General features: G+C 41.3%; 1 protein-coding gene across 1 annotated transcript in view; it reads left to right on the top strand.

Moving 5' to 3' along the window:
- Nucleotides 1–575: 575 nt before the first annotated feature.
- Nucleotides 576–24,925, top strand: part of SLC7A1 (solute carrier family 7 member 1) — a 50,632-nt gene continuing 26,282 nt past the window's right edge. Inside the window, exons 1-2 of the mRNA XM_075851680.1 lie at nucleotides 576–864; nucleotides 23,211–23,586. Coding sequence (XP_075707795.1) covers nucleotides 23,217–23,586 — 370 coding nt within the window. The 5' untranslated portion in view covers nucleotides 576–864; nucleotides 23,211–23,216. The remainder of the gene's footprint in view (nucleotides 865–23,210; nucleotides 23,587–24,925) is intronic.

The raw sequence follows: 24,925 nt of genomic DNA, 5'->3' as shown, positions 1-24,925 counted from the left end.
ATAGGGCACAGCGAGTAACGTTACTAACCCATGCGGTTCCTATGATCCTGGTAACTTTCCAAATGTGGAGAGACCCCAACGCGCGTTTCGCGTGGATAGCTTTTTCAAGGGGTATGATATATATGATTTATACCTCACCCGAGGCAGCTCACAACCGGTCAGATCCTCTTTAACACATCGGCCAAAACTTTCGCCATATGCGATTACATAAAACTGTATAGGCTATAAAAATAATATAGTCATTTTTATAGCGGGATACATGACTGTGTCTCCATCCCACCTGCACACAATGCTTCATGGCCCATGTAGAGAACCAATTTGACTATACCCTATGTAACCCCTATAGCTACATCATTGACATGGACCTCCTAATATATACTATGTAAAGCGTATAATACAGTCAATTCCCCTGTAATTTCCATAGTTATTATCTATGGGCCGGAGCCCCTCCTGTCCCGTCCTACTCCTGTGAGTCACCTCTCTGTACCCTGAGGACCCGGATGTATAACCCCCTCCCCCAGACCTTGACTAGTGACCATTTTACAGAATATATAATAGACTAGTATAGTATTTATACCCCAGAGCAGGAGAGGTGGGCACTAGTATAGTATTTATACCCCCAGAGCAGGAGAGGTGGGCATTCCCAGCCTCAGTATAACCCTCAGCCACTTCTGTGTCGTCTTGGCAGCCTGCAAGGAGGAGAGAAGGAGGGGCAGCGGCTGATGTAATATTGACAAGGAGTGGCGAGAGCCGGCAACACGAAGCACGCTGCTGCCACATTGCTGCCTATTACTACACAGGCGACCTTGTGTGAGAGAAGGAGCCGAGTGCCCGGAGCAGAGCCAGTGCCCAGCACCTACTGTGGTGAGTACTTGCCCCTTATATCACCACAGAGCGGGCACATACAATGTATCATCTACAGGACACGGTCTATACAGAACGTTCTCTACATCGCGTCAGTCTTGGCGCCTCTTTTTAGTCACTTTTTTTTCTATTAACACTAATCAATCTTTTATATTAGTTTTATACATGACATTTCCCAGATGAGGCCTTTGTCTCTGGGATATGGCTGGTCGCATTATATCGATGTATGTCTCCTGAGCGCATGGCAGCTGCCGTCCTTCTCTATTACAATATGGCACATGGCGGTGGGGTGTAATATCTATGTAGTGTAATACATGTCGTGTTTTATAGTTGGTGTGTAGTTTTATAACAGATATCGGTTATCGTAAGAATAGTACATGACGTAAATTTCTGACGTGGGAAATATTCGCGCTAATCCGGTTCCTTCCCGCACATTGTAGCATCATGTAGCATGATGCAATATTGATGGAAGTGTCTACATCCCGCCCCTCCCCCTCCTCTTATGGGCATCCTGATCTGACAGGCGGCTCTACTTGTATTTCCAGCCCGATGTGACTTGTGCCATTGTTTATGCTTTGGACTGTTCACATGGGGATGTATTGGGTTTTCTATTAGATTTATATATATACACACATAGATGTATAATGTATCTATATGGATTGTCTGATGGATCTGCAGCTGCTCAGAAGATACTTTTATTTCCATTCACTTCCTGCACCTCCATCTGCAGCTCCACCTCCACATAAACCTCTCACTACATTTCCGTTTATGGTGTGTGATCGGGGGCAGCGCGATGTACTGGTGACATTTTATATAAACGTTCGTTGAAACAAGAAGGAAATGATTTCTAACTGCAGGAGATCTAAGAAGCCCAGTAATGGGCAGAGCATATGTCCTACGTTCTGGTGGATTTCCGGCTGGAACTGTATCATGTGGTGTTTACATATTAGATTTATTTATTATTATGAATAATGAAACATTGTATCAAGAGAGAACTGTCAGAGCTTCTTAAAGGGAAACGTCACTTTCACACATTCTGGTCTGCCATAAACCTGTCTAAGGTGTTATTACTGGGCTACCTGAACTAGGACCACCGTGACTGCTAGAATGACCGCTCTTTCGAGAGAAATGTACAATCCGCTTTTGTTTCTGACATCTTTGTACCTCTGGCCTTAAATCAATGGGAACGCATGCACGTGGGTATTAATTGCTGATGTGAGAGACACTAAATAAATCATCCGTTTAATATTCGGCTTCCTGAACATGCTACTATGGTGTGCACAAACCCGTACGATGGTACACGAACTGCGCTGTGGGCTCGCAGTACAGTCCTTGAAACGCTCCTTTGTGAGGAACCATATTCTCCGCTAAAGACAAAGTTTATGAGCTGCTCTGAATGCAAGTGTCACCATGCGATCCAAGTCACACAATAGTATTGTAGCAGGCATTACAAGGTACCACTAGCTCTAATGATCCATGATTTTGTTTTTTATTTGACTTCGGGCATGTGCACACGATAGCTGCCTTTTACGTCTGAAATTACAGATTGTTTTCAGGAGAGAACAGCTCCGTCATTTCAGACGTAATTGCTCCTCCTCGCATTATGCGAGGCGTCTTTGACGGATGTATGTTTGAGCTGCTCTTCATTGAATTCAATGAACGGCTCAAATTACGTCCAAAGAAGTGTCCTACATATAATGTATATGTGTCCTGCATTTCTTTGCCGAGGCAGTCATTTTACGTGTCGTCGTTTGACAGCTGTCAAACGACAACGCGTAAATGACAGGTCGTCGGCACAGTACATCGGCAAACCCATTCAAATGAATGGGCAGATGTTTGCCGACGTATTGTAGCCGTATTGTCAGGCGTAAATCGAGGCATAATGCGTCTCGTTTACGCCTGAAAATAGGTCGTGTGAACCCAGCCTTACTCTCTAAACATTCCTTTGGGGGCCCATTGGAACATTATGTTGTGCAAGGTGAGAAAGCTAACATTCTCCTCTCCTCTCCAAAACAGCGCCACTCGTATTCATGGGCTTTGTCTAGTATTGCAGCTAAGCACTATTCAATTTAATGGGGTTGAGCGGCAATATAAAAAAATAGACGTTTTTATAACCATAAAAGGAATGGATCCAAAAAGAGGGAAGAAGATGGAGGACATGACGCACATTTGTCTTGGTTCCAGCTGCTGAGAGTTAAGGCCCTTTTACATGGGACAATGATTGGGCAAACAAGCGCCTGTTCCTGATCATTTCCCTGTATAAACAGAGCAGTGATCTGCTGACCAACGAGCGAACGCTCATTCATCGACTGCTTGGTTTTTTATACGGCCCAAAAAATGGTAGCTTGTCGACTGCACATCTCATGTAAACGGGATGTGCTGCAGATAAGATACAAAACGTAAGGGGATGAATGATCGTATTAACGATTGTTCCTCCCCATACTTGTGATTATTGCTCCTTGTAAATGGATCAATCGAATACTGATCGGCAAGCTGAACATGTCGTTCGGCACTCGTTACCTGCCAGGAAATTGCTTGAGTGACTGTTCTCCTGTCCATGCCTGTCATTCCCGCCTGGTCATGTTGACCCATACTCTCTGCCGAACATACCTAGTGGCATATTTTAAGGTCAAATCATTATGGAAGAAACCATGGCACTCAGAATAGAGGGTGCACAGGTAGGGTTCAACTCCGTAATATTAGAAAAGAAGACCTTGCACTCAAAATGTCTTCTTTGAAAAATAATTTTATTCGCAATCCACAGACTTAAATATTAACATTAATTTATGTCATTATAATTAAAAAACAGAATATAGAAAATATCACAATGATAATATCAAAATAGCCGGGTGCCCTGCATAATGCATTATGTATGAACATCATTTAACTAAATTTCGAATAAATTGTAAATTTGTACTAGTGAAAAGAAAAAAGGAATGGGATAAATACGAGCAACATTCATTAGAATGGGCTATATATACATTGTTACAGAAAATATATTGCAGCATGAGAAATACAAATACAATTTCTTAACCTTACCGGATTGCGTTGGTAGAAATATTGTTTTGATTATTTAAGTCTGTGGATTGCAAATAAAATTATTTTTCAAAGAAGACATTTTTGGAGTGCCATGTCCTCTTTTATAATAATTTAAGGCCAGTCATACACATAAAAGAATGTTCCTCCGTGGGATCGCTTGTACAAACAATCCCGCCAGCAACAGAAGAGACTAAACTGGAAGATCAGGAAGTCCGTGTTAAAAAGAAAAAAGCTGACTCCCGGGGCCTGTGCAAAATTGCAAATGATTGGCCAAATTCGGCCGATCATGACACACATGTATGGTCGAAATTTTCCAACCTGGTCGATCACATTTCAGCAGACAGAAGTTGACCATCGCGAACAATTTGGCCAACTTTCACCTAGTGTATGGCTAGCTTAACTCTCCTGCAATCCTTGCTTGATATTTGCCCAGCAATGGATAATACTTTGTCATGTGTATGATCTGTGTTCTAAACCCTATGATAAAATCCTGCTTCCCCATTTTGCACTGACACATGGGACGGAAATAGTTGCATCCCAGACACTTTTATTTTTTATTTTTTATAAAGAGTTATGATGAAGTTACTGATTTGGCTGATTTTGTTTCGTTTTGCCAAACCAGTTTTGCCTTCAGAAGTAATTTATTTAAATGACATTAGTAATGTACATTAAATAGTTGTGCCAAATGGTTATGTAATTGTAACAATTTGAATTATGACATGCGTTAATCTCCATATTTTAATGTTTATTTTACATCATTTTAATTTCCTAACTTGATACCAGAGATAATTGTCCTTGTATTTCTTAGCGGCTGACGTAACTAGTTTCATGATTGCTTCCTATGTATTTAACTTCTATAGTAAGCATTATTCTTGTAATCTAAGCTACGTGTTAGGTGTCGAAGATCACCTTGTGCGGGTCACACCCCTAATTCATAAGAACGATGGCAGTGCTACTATGTTGTGTAAATGTGATGCTGCTGTGTTTACCTTCACCTTGGAAATATGTTTTTACTATAAACAGAAAGCTTGTGGGGACTCAATAGATTTAACAGTCTAGCCGGAAATTGTCTAATGATAAATTTAGCCACCTAAATCAGTCCACCAGTTAATGTATTTTCTCACAGGTAAGTTTGTATAGACCTTGTTAGGGCTCATGCACACACCATGTGACAGTCCCTACAGGTCCATATTACATATCCGTAGGCACTCCATGGGCTATGTTTCTAGGGGAAAATACCTCTATAATATGGCATGCGATGGATCAGATCGGGTGACCGGAATATGGGCCCGTAGAATTATATGGGTGCTGTATTACAGATCAGTACCACACAGATCCACAATACATGAGCATAAGGTCAACACCAGCCATGAATAAGGATGCAGGAAGCGTCTGAAACGCGTAGGCTCCCCATATCTTTGAAACCTCTCCCTGCACTCCAGGACATCACTCTCCTTGATCCTGTTTTAACATGACCGAATTAAACTTGGAATAAGTTTCCGTTTTATCTACATCAGCGCTGGATCCAACCTTCTCTTTTCTAATGAGCATAAGGACTTAGGCTGGGTTTATAATGAAGGCTCAAACAATAGATGTCTCAATAATTCTGGATATTCATATGAGCTCTGCCTTTACATGCTATAACTGGAACAGGAAATATTGCTCTCATCATAGCAAAAAAAAAAAATCCCTGCTGTTTTCTGTAATGCGGTTTTTGTTCGGATTATTATTTTCCTGCTACATTTTTATGCTGGTTAGACACTGGCAGAGTCTGATGGAACGGATGATAAATCAGGCTAGGGCTAAATGACGACTATTCAAAAAACTTAATAGGGACAGTGGTGGGGTCCAAACCAATGCCCACTAAAACAATTCTTCTGTCTTTCTTTTCCAGTTATAGAGCTGAATACATTAGCCATGTTGTGATAAATTCTGCTGGAATCTCTAACTTTATTACTATGGACTATTTTTGTTTTCTGATCTCCAGTTTAGGAATTGCATAGAGCAAAAGGTGTCCGTGTGGGGTCTTTTCTTGACTTTTAAAAGCTGCCTTTCAGCTCGATTATAGTGCAGAGCAGGTGTAGTAGAAAGTCCCTAGCCTAAAAGTGAAGGTTTCCCCTTTTGAATACCATTTACAATTTATATAAAGATAAAATGTGCATACAAAGTTGAAAAACGTATTGATGCTGTTACATCCGTGTTCTAACACATTCTCACCCAGTGCTGCATTCACAGTTCTGCAGATTGTGAGGTCAGATCTCCAGCATTCCCAATTGTCCAGGTCTGCACAGAGCATGCTTTACTTGTTTACCTTATAGAAGGAACTGTCCAGTAATCTGATGTTGAAAAAGAATCTTGCTCAAAAGAGAGCATCGTATTAAAGAAGGCTAGCTTTAATGTTAGGAGTGCCTGGCAATACACTGTAGGTTGACACTGAGTTTTTTGCAGGAGGAAAATCTGCCTCAAAATTCCGTTTGGAATTTTGAGACCGATCTTGCTCTGCCTGCACGCCGATTTTTCGCAGCGTTTTTTTGCCCGCAGGCAAAAAAAAGCAGCGAAATATACTTTCTCTGCCTCCCATTGATGTCAATGGAAGGTCAGAGGCCTAAACGCCCGAAGATAGGGCATGTCCCCTCTTTTTCCAGCGAGACGGTTTTTCCGCTCGTGGGGAAAAAATGCCTCCGCCTCCCATTGACATCAATGGAAGGCATTTTCGGACGTTTTTTGGCGCGTTTTCCGACGCGGTTTCCGCGTTGAAAAACTCATTAAAAAAAACCTCAGTGTGAACTCCCCCTTACTGTTGATTCACTCCAGTTACTATGTATGTAAACTATATAATAGTGTTCTTCAAAGGTAAATGTAATGAATATTACTTACCCATTCCAAAACATTCCTGAATATATATATACACTCTAGTAGAGTGTCTGGTGATGATTTTCACCCGATAATACACTAGGCAGTGCTGCCATTATTTTTAATATATTATAATCCCCTTATCTTGTAAATGTATTCTGGGCTGACTTTCGCAGTCCTGTTACATTTTGATCAGGTTTCGCAACTTTCTAATGCATTTTGTGTTTTTATTCCACACAATTTTCAAAATACAGAGCTTAGAGTTGGCTATAGATGGTTGCATAGACTGGATACTATAGTAGCAAAAACTTATAGGGCCTTATGGGTTTGTTTCCGTTTTGACAGCACATAGGGATCTTGATAAGGAACATAAACTGAATCACAAAGTAATTTATAAAGGTTGTAGAATTCTTCGTTATACAGTGATGAAAGGGGTTGTCACATGTGGACAACCTCTTCTCTAAATGAGCTCCAGTAGCTGAAACCCCCGGCAATCATGTGGTGCCACTGGGGGCAGCTGCAGACGGCCGCATATTTCTCTTCCAAAGTGGAAGTCGAGCCTGGGATCCCCCTCTGTCACATCCATATGCTCTAATGGGACAACTACTATTAAAGCAAACTTCCGGTTATAACGGTACATAAATCAATAGTACAAGTGAAGATGAGAAACTTTGTCATATATATCTTATTAAAGAAAAATGCCTCTTTCTCCCCCCCGCTCCTCCCCATTTTCTCAACTGTTCACTCGCTCAAAATTCCATAATAGAATCCGTATATATTGATGAAGAGGAGGCAGTTTCTAAGGCTATGTTTACATCATGTTTCTTGCATACGTTTGACCTATACGAGAGGAAAAACTCCCAACGTATACTTTAAACGTAGGCTGTGAAGGATGCCTAGGAGTGGATTCGTCACCTATAGACTACAATGGTATCCATTTAACAAATGTCATGAACTCTCATGACCCTGATCAGGAAGTTTTCCGACAAATCGGATTATAGCCAATGGGTGACACGAGTGACGTAAATATCTGCCTTACCCGCAGACTCTGGCCGCTAAGTCTCCCCGTGATTGGGATCCACGTAGAGAACCCTCCACCTGCATGGCGGCACTATAGCAATTTTTGAATCCCTGACTATGTCGGCCTGGTTGCTCGCAAAATTGTTATATGGCCGCCATGCAGGTGGAGGGTTCTCTGTGTGGATCCCAGAGGATGCCACAGAGCTGACATGGGGAGACAGGGTAACCAGAGTCTGCAGGCATGGCGACCTCTGCTGTGTCGGGAAGCTACAGTGATGACTGTCTGTATATGGACAGTTACCTCACTGGAGCTTCCCGATGCATACATTTGATGGAGGCCTATGACACATGCCATACAATGGCATCCGTCACCTATAGGCCCCCATGTTAAAAAACAAAGAAAAGATACCGTGCGGTGTGTGTGTGTGTGTATATATATATAATATATATATATATATATATATATATATATATATATATATGCACACACTGCAGCTTCCTAGTAAGCGTTATATCTCACCCCAGTTCTGGATTTAGAGCTACACTGCTCATTACTGCTGTATTTTGGATCTACTCTGTGTGCTGTATTTCGGAGACTGTTAGCAAGTCTTCTGCTTCCCCTTCCCTACTCCATAGACTTCTATTGGCAGCTATAATCTGATCTTTCAGTAAGGCTTAGCAACTGTATTCACTCTGAGTGAGTGAACCGTTAAGCATGTTTTTTTTATTTTTTATTTAATGCCATTTGGGTTTTGATAATTTTTGGTAATATTCTTCAGTCTGAATGCATTGGGAAGTGGTCTTAGTTGATGATAGGGATTTAACCTTGCACCCATTTGTGTGCCCATATTAAACAATTAAAGATGCTCTGTCACCTCATTAGAAGTGGCCTATCTCCTATATAAGGAGATCGGCGCTATAATGTAGGTGACAACAGTGCTTTTTATTTAATAAAACGATCTATTTTTACCAATTTATTAGCGATTTTAGAGTTATGCTAATGAGTTGTTTAATGCCCAAGTGGGCGTATTTTTACTTTAGACCAAGTGGGCGCTGTACAGGGGAGTTTATGACGCTGACCAATCAGCGTCATACACTTCTCTCCATTCATTTACACAGCACATAGGGATCCTGTTAGATCAGTATGTGCTGTCTTATACTAACACATTAACAATACTGAAGTGTTTAGACAGTGAATAGACATTCCACGGGATGTCTATTCACAATCCCTGCACTTCATTACTGTTTCTATGGTAGTTACAGCCGAGGAAGCGTGATCTCGTTGTAACCTGTCATCTACGGCATAATCTCGCGAGATCACGCTTCCTCTGCTGTAACTACCACAGACAGAGTAACGAAATGCAGAGATTGTGAATAGACATCCCGTGGAATGTCTATTCACTGTCTAAACACTTCAGTATTGTTAGGCTATGTTCACACGGGGTATTTAGCCGAGTTCTTTGACGCGGAAACCGCGTCGCAAAAACGGCCCGAGAACGCCTCCCATTGATTTCAATGGGAGGTGTCGGCGTCTTTTTCCCACGAGCAGTAAAACTGCCTCGCGGGAAAAAGAAGCGACATGCCCTATCTTCGGGCGCTTCCGCCTCTGACCTCCCATTGACTTCAATGGGAGGCAGGAGAAAGCGTATTTCTCGCTGTTTTATGCCCGCGGCGCTCAATGGCCGCGGGCGAAAAACGGCGCGGAAATCGGCGTGCAGGGAGAGGAATATCTGCCTCAAAGTTCCAAACGGAATTTTGAGGCAGATATTCCTCCCCCAAAATACTCAGTGTGAACATAGCCTAAATGTGTTAGTATAAGACAGCACATAAGGATCTAGAAGGATCCCTATGCGCTGCCTAAATGAATGGAGAGGAGTGCATGATGCTGATTGGTCAGCGTAATACACTCCTCTGTACAACGCCCACTTGGTCTAAGGTAAAAATACGCCCACTTGGGCATTAAGAAACTCATTACCATAAATCTAAAATCGCTAATAAAGTGGTGAAAATAGATCATTTTTTTTAAATAAAAAGCACTGCTGTCACCTACATTATAGCGCCGATCTCCTTATGTAGGAGACAGGGCACTTATAATGTGGTGACAGAGCCTCTTTAACCTGTTGCCCAGCACTCACAACATGTGAAGGAATTAGAACAAGTATGGCAAACTTAAGAAACAAGGTATACTGTATTTGTGATATGTATCTAACATGGTTTCATGGGAAAACTAATAGGATTAAAGTGTCTGTAAACGTAGTCAAATATTTAGCTCACAAGCTTCTATTAAAAAATGTTCCTCTGTTCTTACTTTCTCTAGGCTGGCACATATTCTTTGCTGGTATATTTTTATAGCTTAAGAAAATTATGTATTTTGTTGTTTTGCTTCCTGAGTGCCTATCCATTAGTCACTGGGTTCCGTCGGTGCCTCCATAAAATATTTACATAGTTAAAGAGGCTCTGTCACCACATTATAAGTGCCCTATCACCTACATAATGAGATGGGCGCTGTAATGTAGGCGACAGCAGTGCTTTTTATTTAGAAAAACAATCTATTTTCACCAAGTTATGAGCGATTTTAGCTTTATGCTAATTACTTTCTTAATGCCTAACTGGGCGTGTTTTTACTTTTGACCAACGCCCACAGGGTCAAAAGTAAAAACACGCCCAGTTGGGCAGTAAGAAAGTGTGGTGAGCGTTTTTTTACGCGCGTATGTCATCCGTATGTCATGCGTTTTTTACGTCCGCAAAATAAACTGAAGGAGGTTTTTATTTTTCTCATCATTTCTTTAGCAACTGTTGCGTGAATCACGGATGTGCGTCCGTGTGCTATCTGTGATTTTCACGCACCCATAGACTTCAATGGGTGCGTGATGCGCTAAAAACGCACAAGTATAGGACATCTAGTGAGTTTCACACAGCGGACACACGCTGCGTGAAAAACACTGAATGTCTGAATGGCCCCATTAACTTGCATAGGTCCGTGTGACGTGCCTTATTTTCACGCTCGTGTGAATTAGGCTTAAGGCCTGCCTGGCATTCAAGTTTAACATGGAAAGGATCGTTCGGTAAAGAACCCAGGTTAGGTTTCTTTGTGATGTTTCATGAGCTTATAGAAGAGTTTTCTTTCTGTGATGCTTTTTTATTTTTTTTCTAGGTTTTTGGGTTTAGTGTCCCTTTTTATAATTGTTGAGCAATTCTAAACCTAGAGATAGCAGCATGTTCTATTATCTGGGATATTCACAGCTGCATTCATACCAGGCAGATCCAGGCGTGTTTTTTTTGTCCCTATCATAGGAAGATAATGTGGTATAAATTATTACGCTGTACATAAGATTACTTCAGGGTTTTATTTTTTGTTTACCTACACAAAAGTCAACTTCAGTGCTGTAATAAGATTTCTGAGTGACCAGTAACCCTGAATAGTCTCAAGTACATGTAAATATACAGCAAAATATTCTGATTTGCTCAGTTATATCGGACACTAGGGAATCTACACAATTCTACACCATTTTATATTATCCAGTTGAAGTGGACTCGGGTACTATGTTTTTTTTTTCTTCTATCTGTGAACTTTAGCTGTGCCTAGAAAGACATTGTACATATTGACTGACCTTAGCGTGCCCACAAGCCATTGTTTTATGAGGTCACGTCCATAGCTTTTAACATATTGACGTGACCTTTGGCATGGGACAAAGGGGTTTATAAATAATTGTGATTCTTGCAGAGTAAGGTTTCTATTGACCTGAACAGTGTGCCGTATGTGAAGACCATCTGGCACACTGTCATTATACGGGCCGCATTTGCGGTCCGGGCTCATTTAGGCCCCATGCACACGAACGAGCTTTTGCGGCCGCAATTCCCCTGAAAATCCACGGGAGAATTGCAACCCCATTCATTCCTATGGGGCCATGCACATAACCGTGGTTTTCACGGTCCGTGCATGGCCCCCGGAGCCCGGACCGCAGAAAGAATGGGCAAGCCTTATTACGGCTGTGTTCTGTGGCTCATTGAAAATAATGGCCGCGGCCATGTGCACAGCCAGCGATTTGCGGGCGGCTCGCGACTGTCACTTCGTGGCCGACCGACCCGGAAATCACGGCCGTGTACATGGCTACGGTCGTGTGCATGAGGCCTTAAGTCAATGTGTGCACGGTCCGGGATTTGCGGGCGGCCCACGGATAACACTCCGCGGCCGTCCGTGCCGCAATCACAGGTCATACACATGGCTACAGTCGTGTGTATGAGGCTTAAGTTATGAACTTAGATAACAGGTGGAACCTGCATGTCAGGGACACGCAGGACCCACTGTCACTGAACCTGTCAGGTCCGGGGGACTGTCTGGTTAAAGCCCCATGCACACAAATTGAAAACAGCAGCACTCACGAAAAGCAGTTGTATGGGTGCCAAGCAAGTCGTCCTGATCCAAGGACTAAATAATGTAAATAACAAAGAAATCTTGCAGCACTCCAAGCAGGATGCCTGATAAAGGTCCTATTGTAGGACAGAAACGTCGCCTTTTGTTGGCTGAATAAACCACCACTTTTTTCATATTGGAGTGCTGCAAAATGTCTTTGTTATTTATATATATATATATATATATATATATATAACAATCTGACAAAAATTGCTTCATGGGGAAACTCGGTCCAATGTACAGAACCTCACAAGTCACTATGCACGACTGGACATATTAGGTGCCAAAACGCACAGTTCATGAAGCCTAATAAATGGTGGAAGGGGGAATATAACAGTAACTGGCAGGTGATTCTATGCTCTACTTGTTTTTGCCAGAGAGTGCAGTTTTATGTGTAGCCGTCTTAAGTCCCAAAACTGAACGGAAGAAATAATTCCGTGTGTTGCGTCATCCATCTCCTGTACAGGGTGTCTCTTGTCAAAGTGCTGCTTTAAATCCCAGCAAATGCGCCATAGGAGTTAGTGACTTCAGTGCAACAATGTCACAAACACTCTTCAGGCTACAACTTTAACACCTGGTTGATTCTTTGAGTCGTCAGGACTCCATGTGCCAAGGGACAGGCTCTGTGCAATACACCCTCTACTCCATATTGCTGCAGAACAGGGTAGATTTACCATTCAGCAGTCTGAAGAAGCTGGGCGGCATCTCCTCTCTGAGATGATGTGGTGGCTATACTACAATGGTCTCCAACCTGGGTGTCTCTATCTGTTGTAAAACTACAACTACCATCATACTCTGACAACTGCATGTTGTGAGTTGAAGCTTTGCAACAGCCGTATACTAGACACCAGCCCCCCCCCTCCCGAGACGTTCGCAGTTTCCATCGGGTTCATGTATGATCTGCATTCCATTCAATACCTGCTGCTAGTGGTCTTGTGGGAGCAGGGGACACGGGACCCCCATTCTGGTGATTGGTGGTGGGTCCCAGTGGTTGGACCCCCACCAATTTAACAGCTATCACCTATCGATGGGTAACCACTTTTTGTGACTAGAATACCCCTTTAGGCCTTATTCACACGAACGTATAATACGTCCGTGCTACGCGTGTGATTTTCATGTGCGTCGCGCGGACCTTTGTTACTGAATGGGGCCGTTCAGACTGTCAGTGAAACGCGCGATGTCCTATATTTGGCCGTGTTTCGCGCTGCACGCACCCATTGAAGTCAATGGGTGCGTGAAAACCTCACACGGAACTTCAGAAGCACTTCCGGGTGTCGCGCGTGATTCGCGCAACAGCAGTAAAAACAATGAATGAAAACTGAAAAGCACCACGTGCTTTTCTGTTTGTAAACATAAAACCAGAGTGTCCTCTTGATGCCAGCTGCGCGAAAATCACGCAGCCACGCATCATATGCTGATAACACACGGACCTTTTGCGCGCACAAAACGCACACGCTTGTGTGAATCCGGCCTTAGTGTGTGAAAATCACGGCAAAAGTTCAACACAATCTTTACCATGACAAAATCTACTATATTCATGTTGTAGCCATTCTGAGAATAGGGAGTGTTTGGTTTGTATAAGAACCTCAAATGGTGACCGCGCACACGTCCCATGAGATAAGCATTATTGATCCCTCCTGGAAAATATACCTGGAATTCGGCAACTTTGTCAGATTGACCTAACTGGTCACAGCTAAGGAATGTTTGTTCTGTCCTGTGGTATAGGTTACGGGTTCCAGTGTAAAATATCTGGACCTGCCACATCACTGCCTTCATGGGCTGCTCGGTGTGATATACTTTTGTGTAGTATTGCGAATTTCGATATCAAAACGATACTTTGCCAACAGTGATAAAAAAAAATAAGTTTTTCCATTTTCTGATGTGAGGCGCAAGGTGTGATGATGAATTTTGAATGGGCCTCACATTAATAGTAATTAACCCCATCATGTTCCTCAGTCATAATGGGTTAATGTGTAAGGGACATGATGGGGTTAATTACTATTACTAAGCTGTGCGTCAGCTTGGTATCGAAATACATGAGATAACGGTATCGAACCGTTATGAGGGTGCACGGTATCGAAACAGTATCGAAGTTTCGATGCATCGTGCATCCCTATAGTATATACTATAATACACTACCGTTAATGAACATCCTCTCATAGATGGGGGGGGGGGGGGTCTCCCGCTCGGGACGTCTTTCTATAAGCCAGAACGGAGATCTTGTAACAAAGTTCAGCTGTGAATGTGACCGTGTCACATGGGCTGCCATGTCAGATCCAACTACAGAGGAAAACTGGAATGTTAAAAAAAATAAAAAATGTTTGAGTGTATCCTGAAGGTCTATTGTGTCCCTTTGGGGGACATGTTGTAAAATAAAGCATATCAAAAATCCAAATATGTATTTTTTGTTTTTCAGCTTACGCAATCCATAGCTCTTGATCTAAGAGTTTTTCATCGGATTTCGGAGTGTAAAACTTGCATTACAATTCAAAATACACCTAAAAAAAACGCCTGCAAGCAGCCTCCTATTCATTACAATGGTGAAAAGCTGTGTATTTCATACGTATCGGAATTACACTGCGGTATAAAAATAAAATAAAATGCAGTGTAAAAATACACTTCGTAAAAAAGACGCGATCTGTCCCTTCTTGAGGTGTTTTTGAAGCATGCTTTTAACATTTTCAAAGGACAATGCCAAAAAAAACACTTTGAAGAAATGCTTAAAAAAAATTCTTGGCAAATCTGCTTTTTTTAAAAAAAAACAAACGCTTGTTTTTCCTTTTAAATTGGCGTTGTAATTTTCTGTTTCACACATAAGCTGAGAGAACACCCCCGAAAACAGGAACTTTTACAATTGATAATAATCATGGGGAACCAATATAAGGCCTCATTTACACGAGCGTAATATACGCGCGTGCGACGCGCGTGCTTTTCACGCGTGTCGTACGCACTTATATTACTCTATGGGGCAGTTTAGACGATGCGTGAATTTTGCGCAGCGTGAGTGCGTTGCGTAAAACTCACGACATGTTCTATAATCGTGCGTTTTTCACGCATCACGCACCCATTGAAGTCAATGGGTGCGCGAAAATCACGCAGCCGCGCATCATACACGGATGACACACGGAGCTGTCAATTGCCTTTTGCGCACACAAAACACAGCGTTTTTTGCGCGCGCAAAACGCACACGCTCGTGTAAATCAGGCCTAAGGATGAGTTTAGGGATACATAAATTGGTTGATATTTTATAGCACTAAAAAAATTCCATTGTGTTAAAAATACATTTGTTCTCTGTAAACCCAATACTTAAAAAAAACAACCACATTCCCCATATATAGTGAAAAAAGCAAAAACAATAGTTTAGATAAATGGAGTCTGGCCATTAAGAGGTAAAAATACCCGGGTTAGCAAGTGGTTAGTATTGTTGTAACCATTTTTTCTTCTCCACATGTGGCGTACTGACTTGTGAATATCTAAGCTGCGTGTACGCACTTCTTGAAAACCATCTCGGCAATGAATTTCAATGACTACATATAAGACTGCAGGTGTATATATACATTTCCATAATGTATGGAGCCCAGTGATCCGTGTTTATTGTTGGCCTGCATGCTTACAGTCATTTCAGGGTTAAGAAATGTGATGCCGTATGACTTATTAAGCATATAATCCGATCAGAGCCGTTTTTTATTTTTTTTGTAGCTGTTTACATAGTATAGATATTCTGCACGTTGATGTCGTCTGTTTTCCCACCACTAAATATAGATGTCAGAGCAGGTTAATCTGTGATTAGTGTCCCTCGTACATGTGACGTCCGCGCCGATAACCCGGTCGTGGTGTAAGCAGCATCACGGGCAATGAACAAGTTGGTGAGATGTGACCTGTTCTGCTTGTATTATGTGCGCTTCACATGGAGGTTACATGAAACTACAAATTATTAAAAAAACACTGATCATTGCGGTCTCTGTGTGACTTACGTTAGAAATGGATGATTATATGGCTGATGATTTTAGTAGGTAATTACCCAATGGGGGGGTAAAAAATGAAAACTCTTCCTCTTCTACTGGTCCTTGTCTTGCCTAACAGAGCAATAGTGCTGTAGGGCAATGTGATGGATATATATATATATATATATATATATATATTTTTTTACAAGTGAGAAGCTCAGAACAGAAATACCCCTTGCCACGTAATGCTTTTGCCCCTTGAGGGGGGGGGGGGGGTTGGGTTTTACCCTGAGGTGCCTCTTGGTGTGCTACATAGCTCCCAGTATGAAACCACTGGCCTGTATGAATACAATGTTTTATAGATCCCTCCTGAATGGAACGATAAACACATCCAGTGATAAGAATAAAATAGTGTTAAAAATATTTTCCATTAAGAGCGATCAATTTTAGGCTCGGTGTATGGATATGTGGCTCCTTTGTTTCATCCTATTTACCAGGCATGACCGGGCTACTATTGGGGCAGAAAAGGCGATAGTAAGGAGACCGCCTTACATTTATCTACAGTGCTCATATTAATATACTACATTACTTCTCTCCTACCGAACCTCAATTACAGCCTGTATTATGGTCCAGTGCTGCATGTACAATCCTGCAGCCTTCAGAGCTGAAAACTCTCAAAACGACTTGCTGAATTATTGTCGGCAGAGAGATTGTTCTGGAAATTTGCAAGGTAGAACTGTATGACTGTGTTATAGGAGCTCAGCTGCGGGGCTGTTCACATCACTTTTTTTTGGCCTACATTTAACGTATACGCTCAGGAAAAGCTCCTGATGTATACGTTAAGCCTAGGCTGTGACTGGTGCCTAACAGTGGCACCCTTCACCTTAGACTATAACGATACCTGTTTAATGGATAATTTAGGAACGCTCATGACCCTTTTCATGACATTTCCGTTAAATGGATACTATTATGGTCTATGGGGGGTGGATGCCACTGTTGGGCATTTGTTTAATATGTCCGTTACCCATAGGCTATAATTGCATCCGTTTAATGGATATGTTATGTAAAGCTTACGATGTATCAGTTTAATGGATGAAGCCTGTGACAAATGCCATAAAGTGGTATGTCACCCAAAATCTACCATGCTAAAAAATAAATAAATAAAAATATCAATTGTTTTTTATTTAGTAGTTTACTACAACTACTTTTTTTTTTTTGGGGCAGTACGCTGACGTATAATATCCAGATACTCTTTTGGCCTCTGTCGGACAATGGAGCCCCATGGACACGTTTAGCATGTACGTCAGGAGTTTTCCTAACCTATACACTAAATGTAAAAAAACAAAATAAGGTGGTGTTAAAATCAGCGTTGGTTTCCGTTCATGGGTTCCATTGCAGCTTTCCGTCTGAGGAACCCATGAACGGAAAGCCAAACGGAAACCAAAGCCCCTGTTTGCATTACCTTTGACTTCAATGGCAATGATTCCGTTGCAAATGGTTTCCATTTGTTTCCGTTCCGAAAGGTTTCCTTTTTTTAGCGCTAACGATAGCGTAGTCAACTACGCTATTGTTTCCGCTAAAAAAACGGCAACCTTATGGAACAGACAACAAACTGAAACCATTTGCAATGGAAGCATTGCCACTGAAATCAATGATAATGAAAACGGAAGCTATGGGTTCTTCCGGCAGAAAGCTGCAACTGAGCCCATGAATGGAAACCACCGCTGATGTAAACAGGCCCGAAGTTCTGATTTTGTTTTTATTTATTTACTCATTTATTTCATTTATTCCTATCAGATTTAAATGCCCATATGTTATATCTGAATTTCAAGACTGTAACATTACATCCTAGAAGAATATCTGCTACAGTATTCTATGTTCAGTCAGGTCTAGTTTTCATTATGGTCAAAATATCTTTGTCTTCCAAAAAAAAAAAAGAAAGAAAAAAAAAGGTTTTTGGCAGACGAATGCACATGAAACATTTTCAAGGTCTCTGGGGTTGCCTGTGGGTATGAAGGACAAGGAGAGAGGCTTCTTCTCAGCGGCAGACCCTCCAGGTGACCATTGTTTCTGGGATGTGTCCAGTATTAATAAGCCATTTTTAAGATTACAAACTATCTTTGCATGTTGGAATTACAGATACAGTCGTATCTGCTGTTAAATTGTATCCATACATAGAATTAAATTACATTTAACACATTGATGTCTGTCAATAGTCCGTAATGCACTTAAACATTTGCCCTCATTCCAGCTGAACATGAACTGTATTCTCGAAATATATATTTATTGCTTTATAGAAACCTACAAACCGGATGTCTTGCACCTGCAACTTTGAAACTACCCAGGATGATTGCTGACATGCTTACAATTTGGTCCCAGATCTCTGTGACCTCCATTGCAGGGAGTAGTAGTTTACCTGCCGTCAGCCATTACTATGCGCTACATCCATCTGTTCTGGCCATATGGACGGAATATTGATGCTGGATTGAAGGAATTTGTCTGTATATAGGCAGCAGTACAGAATTTTTATTAAATATTTTTTACACAATAAAATAAACGAATAGTAAACGTAGATATCTGCTTACGTCTCCTGAAGATAGAGACCAGTTCCCAAAGAGGTGTTATGCAGTGTCTATATGTAAACCTGGCCCGGCTTCCCCTGAGTCGTCTCTTATGTTGACGTTAGAAGGAAGATTTGATCACCCGTTACTTATGTCATCTCTTGTAAAAAGTTAGCGAATTGTTTAGACCCTGCTCTAGCAGATACTCCCATCTGTGCGCTGCGTGGCCTTGATCACCATCTAATTACTTTTGTAAGCTGTAAAATTCCACCCTGGAATGCAAATATTTTTATTCGTAGAAAGTGTCCATTGAAACAGCATGACATTATTATAGAATAACATGAAAGAAAATATTAGTTTTTAGGATTTGCTACATGTGCCATTAGTGGGAGGCCTAAAAAAAATATTTAAAACCACACTAGCATTCTCCCACCATAATGCCCAGTACTAGAGATAACAAAATTGAGTCATTTGAAAGCAGAAGTTTTAAAGATATTTGCTCAATTCTGCTGAATACTTTATATCCACTTTGGCCAAATAGATCACAATCTACCAGTAGACCTCAGAGCGGGGATCAGAAGATCTTTATGTTGGTCCACAAGGCTATTCGTCTCCTGGCATCAACACGGAAGAGGGAAAACCACCTTCTTATAGGTTTATTTCTCCCGTGCCTATTACCGCCCTCACTTTTCTAGGGTAAGGCTCATTACCAAGTTATATAAAGGATATGGAGTCTCGACCAGTACGATTGGCTGGTTTAGTCCTTATACGCCTTTACATCAAATATACACTCTAACACATAAAAAAGGGAAGGAGCAGCATGGTCATGTATGAAGAAAGCTGAGGAGCAAGTGCAATAAGGAGCTGTGGCTACTATCTCTTTATTATGGGGCGCTGGGGCCATCTGAAAGAGGGGCATGAAAAGAGGCAAGTTTTCCGCAACGCCCTCCGGCACCACGTGTCCCGAGTCCAGGGGCATAGGTATAGAGGGTGCCGAGGTTGTGGTCGCATCTGAGCCATGGAGACTGAAGGTGCCCAAAAGGTCCTTCCGCCTAATATGAGGATACCAATTCTACAAATGAAGTGGCGTAGTTGGTGAGGGGCCCTTTTACAGATTTTGCATTGGAGCCCAGGAGCTTGAAGTTATGCCACTGCCATAATCCCCTGGTAGATCACCTAACTCTTTCACAAAAAATAGCTCCCATACGGAAAAAGATCAGCCACTCCTGCTATATATTACCAGTATGAATATGTGCTAAATGATGTGAATTACATATAGAAATGGTATAATAACCACACCAGCAATCCTTCTACAGCTCCATAACCGATGCCTGTGAAGCTGTGCAATGAGTGTAAACCGCTGCCAAATTGGCGGATTAACATTATCAACATTTAGATTAGTGATGTGGCTTAACTTGTCAACCTGAATAAGATTTGCGCTGCTGACGTCAGGTATGACATGCAGGAGGCATTAGTAAGTACGCTTTTTGTTCTATGTTCCTGTTTGGTTGAAGGGATTGTGATATTAAAACATAGAAAGTAGCAAAACATACAGGTGAAAAGCTGGCAATAAAAACATAGTATGTGAAAAGTAGTGACAAACAACCTAACCTTCCAATTCAAGGCCAAATGACCAGTCTGACATCTTATGTTGGAGATATTACGAGAAGAGCAAATTCATCAGAAAATACAATTATCAATCTTGAGTTGATGGGAAAGATGATGTCCATAAACAAGATTGTGTATACCATCTCAGAAATCATGAGCAAGTCATTAAATTGAGGAGAATTGCCTCCATGGATCGAGGTCATGGGCTGTTTTCTGAATAGGTGAGAGACCTGCACCTATCATGCATTTATTTTTTGTATTCGATGATGGGAATACCCCTTTAATAAAACGTGTATTAAATGTTTCCTTATTAAACAGCAGGTACTGGTTTACTTAAAGGGGTTCATCCATCAACTCATGGAGTGGGTCCCCCACAAAGAACAGCCCCCCCCTACAGGCAGGCTCAATATGACCATGTATTACATGGTCAACCATTTATTAGACTGCCCACCATGTAATGCCACATTTCTACTGCAGCAGTTGCAAGTCAGGAAAATGAGTGGCACAGAGCTTCTCCTGGTGATAACAGCTCATCGCTGGACGTTCCGTAAGACGGACCTGTGACGATCCGTCAATCACCAGATGGGACAATTCTCTCTGATACACATTTATATCACTAGGGATATCTCTCATGCCATGATCTGCAAATACTCCGTCTATGATAGCTGCGAAGAGAGTGAGTGACTGGAGGTAATATTAAGCCAAGTATAACAGGAATTTGAGCTATTTGCGTATATCCATCTAACCACCGCCATTTGGTGCCACCTTCCGGCACTGTTTTATGGAGGTATTGTCCCCTAGTAGAATCTCTATTATACAGCATTCAATGGGACAGTCTTCTGTTGGATTCCTACAGAAAAAGCCTCCATGTTGCTACTCTGATTCCCCCGCTGTAAGCCCACAAAAGGGCCGTACGCTGCATACTGGTGGAGAGTAATTAGTCCTCTCCATTATACGACAAGCTTAGTAGTCCTCTCTATGCATCAGCACCCTGCGCACGGCCCGTTTGTAGGCTTACAGTGGTGGGAATGCAAGTGAGTAGAAACATACAAATTGCAGGATTGGAATCCGTATCTTTCAAGCTGTTTACGAATTACTGTAGTTTAGGGGGGTTTTCGGGGCTGACGGTCTCTGGAAATATCTCTAAACATCTGGTTAGAAATCTCTTTTGGCATTGGACTATCCCCTGGATAAACTAGTTCCCTGCTCGTTGGAATATCACAGGCTCGGCTGTTTACTGACTTGCACTAGTTAAATGATTAAACCTTGGAGCTATATTTCATGTTTGCTTTATGGGTTCAACTTCTATTTTTCATATTTTATGTTATATACACGGTTCACAAAAGCGAGTATGTTTGGCTACTGTATTTCTTGACTGAATTAAGGCCCTGTTAACATCACGTGATGGCTCTCAGATGTTTATGCCGATAAAAGCATTCAACACATATTTCCAACGTATGTGCAATGTATCCCACTGTGCAGCCCTACAGTGGAATAGGTCAACCATAGGCTCCCATTGTAATGAAAAAAAATAATAAAAAAATGTGTGTGTATGTGTATGTATATGTGTGTGTGTGTATGTATGTGTATATATATATATATATATATATATATATATATATACATACACCGTGTTATACCTTGCTTTAAGTAAACTGGTACAGCGGAGGCCTATAGGGAACTTTTAGCCTCCGTCGGGTTAATAATTCCCTATTGATATGCCTAACGTGTACCGACAGAGCACACTAAGCATATAACACTAACGTGATGTGAACTGGTTTCTCTTAGGCTTCGTTCACATCTGCGCTAGGGCTCCGCTCAGTCAGAGATTTCCGTCTGAACGGAGCCCTGACAGACGCAAATGGAAACCCGTGGTTTCCGTTTGCGTATTTCAGGGCTCCGTTCAGACGGAAATCTCTGACAGAGCGGAGCCCTAGCACAGATGTGAACGAAGCCTTACTGAGCATTGTAGTTTGTGGTCTCTTACTAACTTCCAGCAAGAAGTTCTCACCAGTAGTCTCAAGGCCTCTTAGATAAATTGTTTCAGAACTAACAAAAGATGTGTGACTGTTTTGATAATGGGAAGTTAACTGCCTCTGTCAACAAAGATAAGTTTTTTGTTTGTTTGTTTTTTTATTTTATGTATTTATATTTTTTTACATTTGGATGTTTATAAACAGAGATATAACTTGAGGCTCCTGACCCTCAATGCAACATCTGTAACCGGGTCCCCAATTTATCACATGCCATTTATAGTATTTGTCACTTCATCGGGGGCAGTTGAAACTACTGGACCGCCTTATGCAGTGTGACCAAAACCTGTGACCAAAACCTGTGAACGCCCTGTTTGTAAATGACTATGAATTTGCCTCTATGAAATAACGATATACACAATGGCTAAGAAGAACCACTATCTTTCTTGCTGTCTTATTTTTGCTTAAAGGGGTTCTATGAAATTAGACGAAAGGCCACAGACTATATACAAGGGTGGCGCTACTTCTTTAAAAAATAAATATATATATATATATATATATATATAACTATTTATTTATTATTTATTTTTGTATTCTCATACAATCCCTTTGGTTGTTGCGTAATTTCTTGTAATATTTTATTTCCCATCAAAGTCTCATTTATCTAGTGCCCATGACTATAAACTGGTAAATGATGTTTACATTTTGCTACAGAACATCTATGCCAAAAAGCCTCACCGTTATTAAAGGGTGTACATAGAGGAAGGGTGGCTATATAGCAGAAATAAAAATGGGTCTCCCATTATTGCACGTATTTCCTACCCCCCCCCCCCCCCATGTGTCTGCCAAATGTGAACAGTAATGCTAGACTATGTGCACAGGGCATTAGTCATTACATGCTTCTCTTTAATTGTGTGTGTTTTTTTTTTTCCAGATCAAAATGAGCTGCAACGCTCTTCTCGGTTTTGGACAGCAACTGTTTCGCCGAAAGGTTGTGGGATTCGACTCTAAGGAGAGCAAACTGTCGCGATGCCTCAACACTTTTGACTTGGTAGCTTTGGGAGTGGGCAGTACTCTTGGTGCTGGAGTATATGTCTTAGCCGGAGCTGTGGCACGAGAAAATGCTGGACCTGCTATTGTTCTATGTTTCCTCATCGCTGCTCTTACTTCTGTTCTTGCTGGACTATGTTATGGCGAATTTGGAGCGAGAGTTCCAAAAACTGGTTCTGCCTACCTGTACAGCTATGTCACCGTTGGGGAATTTCTGGCATTTGTAACGGGCTGGAATTTAATTTTGTCTTATGTTATTGGTAAGTCAAATTTGATATTCCATTTTTAATCTACCATAAGTAAATTCTGATGGGGGCTAAAAACTATCTACTACTATATTTCCCCCTGATTCGTGAGCCTTTTCAGCCATTTATCGTTTTGCATTACAGTTCTATTGGGATGACAATCGGCATAACTTGGAGATATGGGAATCTCAGAATTAAATTAAAGGGGGACTGCGCTTGGCAGAATGTCAATACTTTCATTCTTGCAATTGTTAGGGCTGTCAGGTGCTGGGCTCACATTAGTGGGTGTCATTGTGCGTATTAGTCCAGATTTAATAGTGGATCATACAGATTCCCCAAACTAGGGTTGGACAAAATCCTGTCGATTTTGGGAGCCAGGTGCCACCTGTCGATTTTCTTGGCACTTTGGTTATCCTGGAGTTTTTGCAGCTATGCTCAAACTTTTTACATGTATACAGATTTTCTTTAAGGGTATTCTATATATATATTGTGTCTATATGATATATATATGACTATTTCCATACACAATGGAAAGCTCCTGCATTTTTTATTTTTTTTTGAGAGCCAAACAGAAGTGCACTACAAGTTGTTTTTTTCACTGGTTCATTGCCTGATCCAGAAATAATCATCTACAGTGCTTGAATATTGAAAGTCTCATTCCAAGTGAAAATAACTATTCAAACACTGCCCACATCTATCACAGGAGATGATTACATGGCTGCCAGTTACCAAGCAGAACTAAAAATCTAAAAATATCATGTGAAATGCATTGTCCAGCCTGTGGCCGGCTTGTAGCAGTATACACGCCATATTACATCCTGAGATTGAAATGCACGTCTATTAATATTGAAGCTGAAAAGCATTTCTCATTAAATTGAAAATTTAAAGGAAATCTCCTAAGTATAAATCCTTGTAGTTCTGTCAAGTTATTAAAATTGCCATTTCTTTGTTGTATCTGTTTTTGGTGAAGCTGGGTGCAAACCAATATGGCTTACAGTCAAGCATTTACAGGGGTTGTCACTCATATTTTTTTTTGGTCTTCTCAACTTCCAATCTACCCAGTTGCAATGATATATCATGTACACTGGCATTGCCACATCACTAGGCAGATTTGCTATTCAGGGCTCTATGAAATGGAAATAATTAATTAGAAGAGGTAAACTTTTCCAGCTTTCATTTAAAGGTATAGCTATAAGGGTATGTTCACACGCAGAGTCAAAAACGTCTAAAAATACAGAGCTGTTTTCAAGAGAAAACAGCTCCTGATTTTCAGACGTTTTTTGTGCCACTCACAATTTTTGCTGCGTTTTTACGGCCGTTTTTGGAGCTTTTTTCAAGAGTCTATGGAAAACGG

Source organism: Rhinoderma darwinii, chromosome 2 (assembly GCF_050947455.1).
Source record: "Rhinoderma darwinii isolate aRhiDar2 chromosome 2, aRhiDar2.hap1, whole genome shotgun sequence".
NCBI classification, from domain to species: domain Eukaryota; kingdom Metazoa; phylum Chordata; class Amphibia; order Anura; family Rhinodermatidae; genus Rhinoderma; species Rhinoderma darwinii.
The sequence above is the reverse complement of the archived record's forward strand: the minus strand, read 5'-3'. Positions and strand labels throughout refer to the sequence as shown.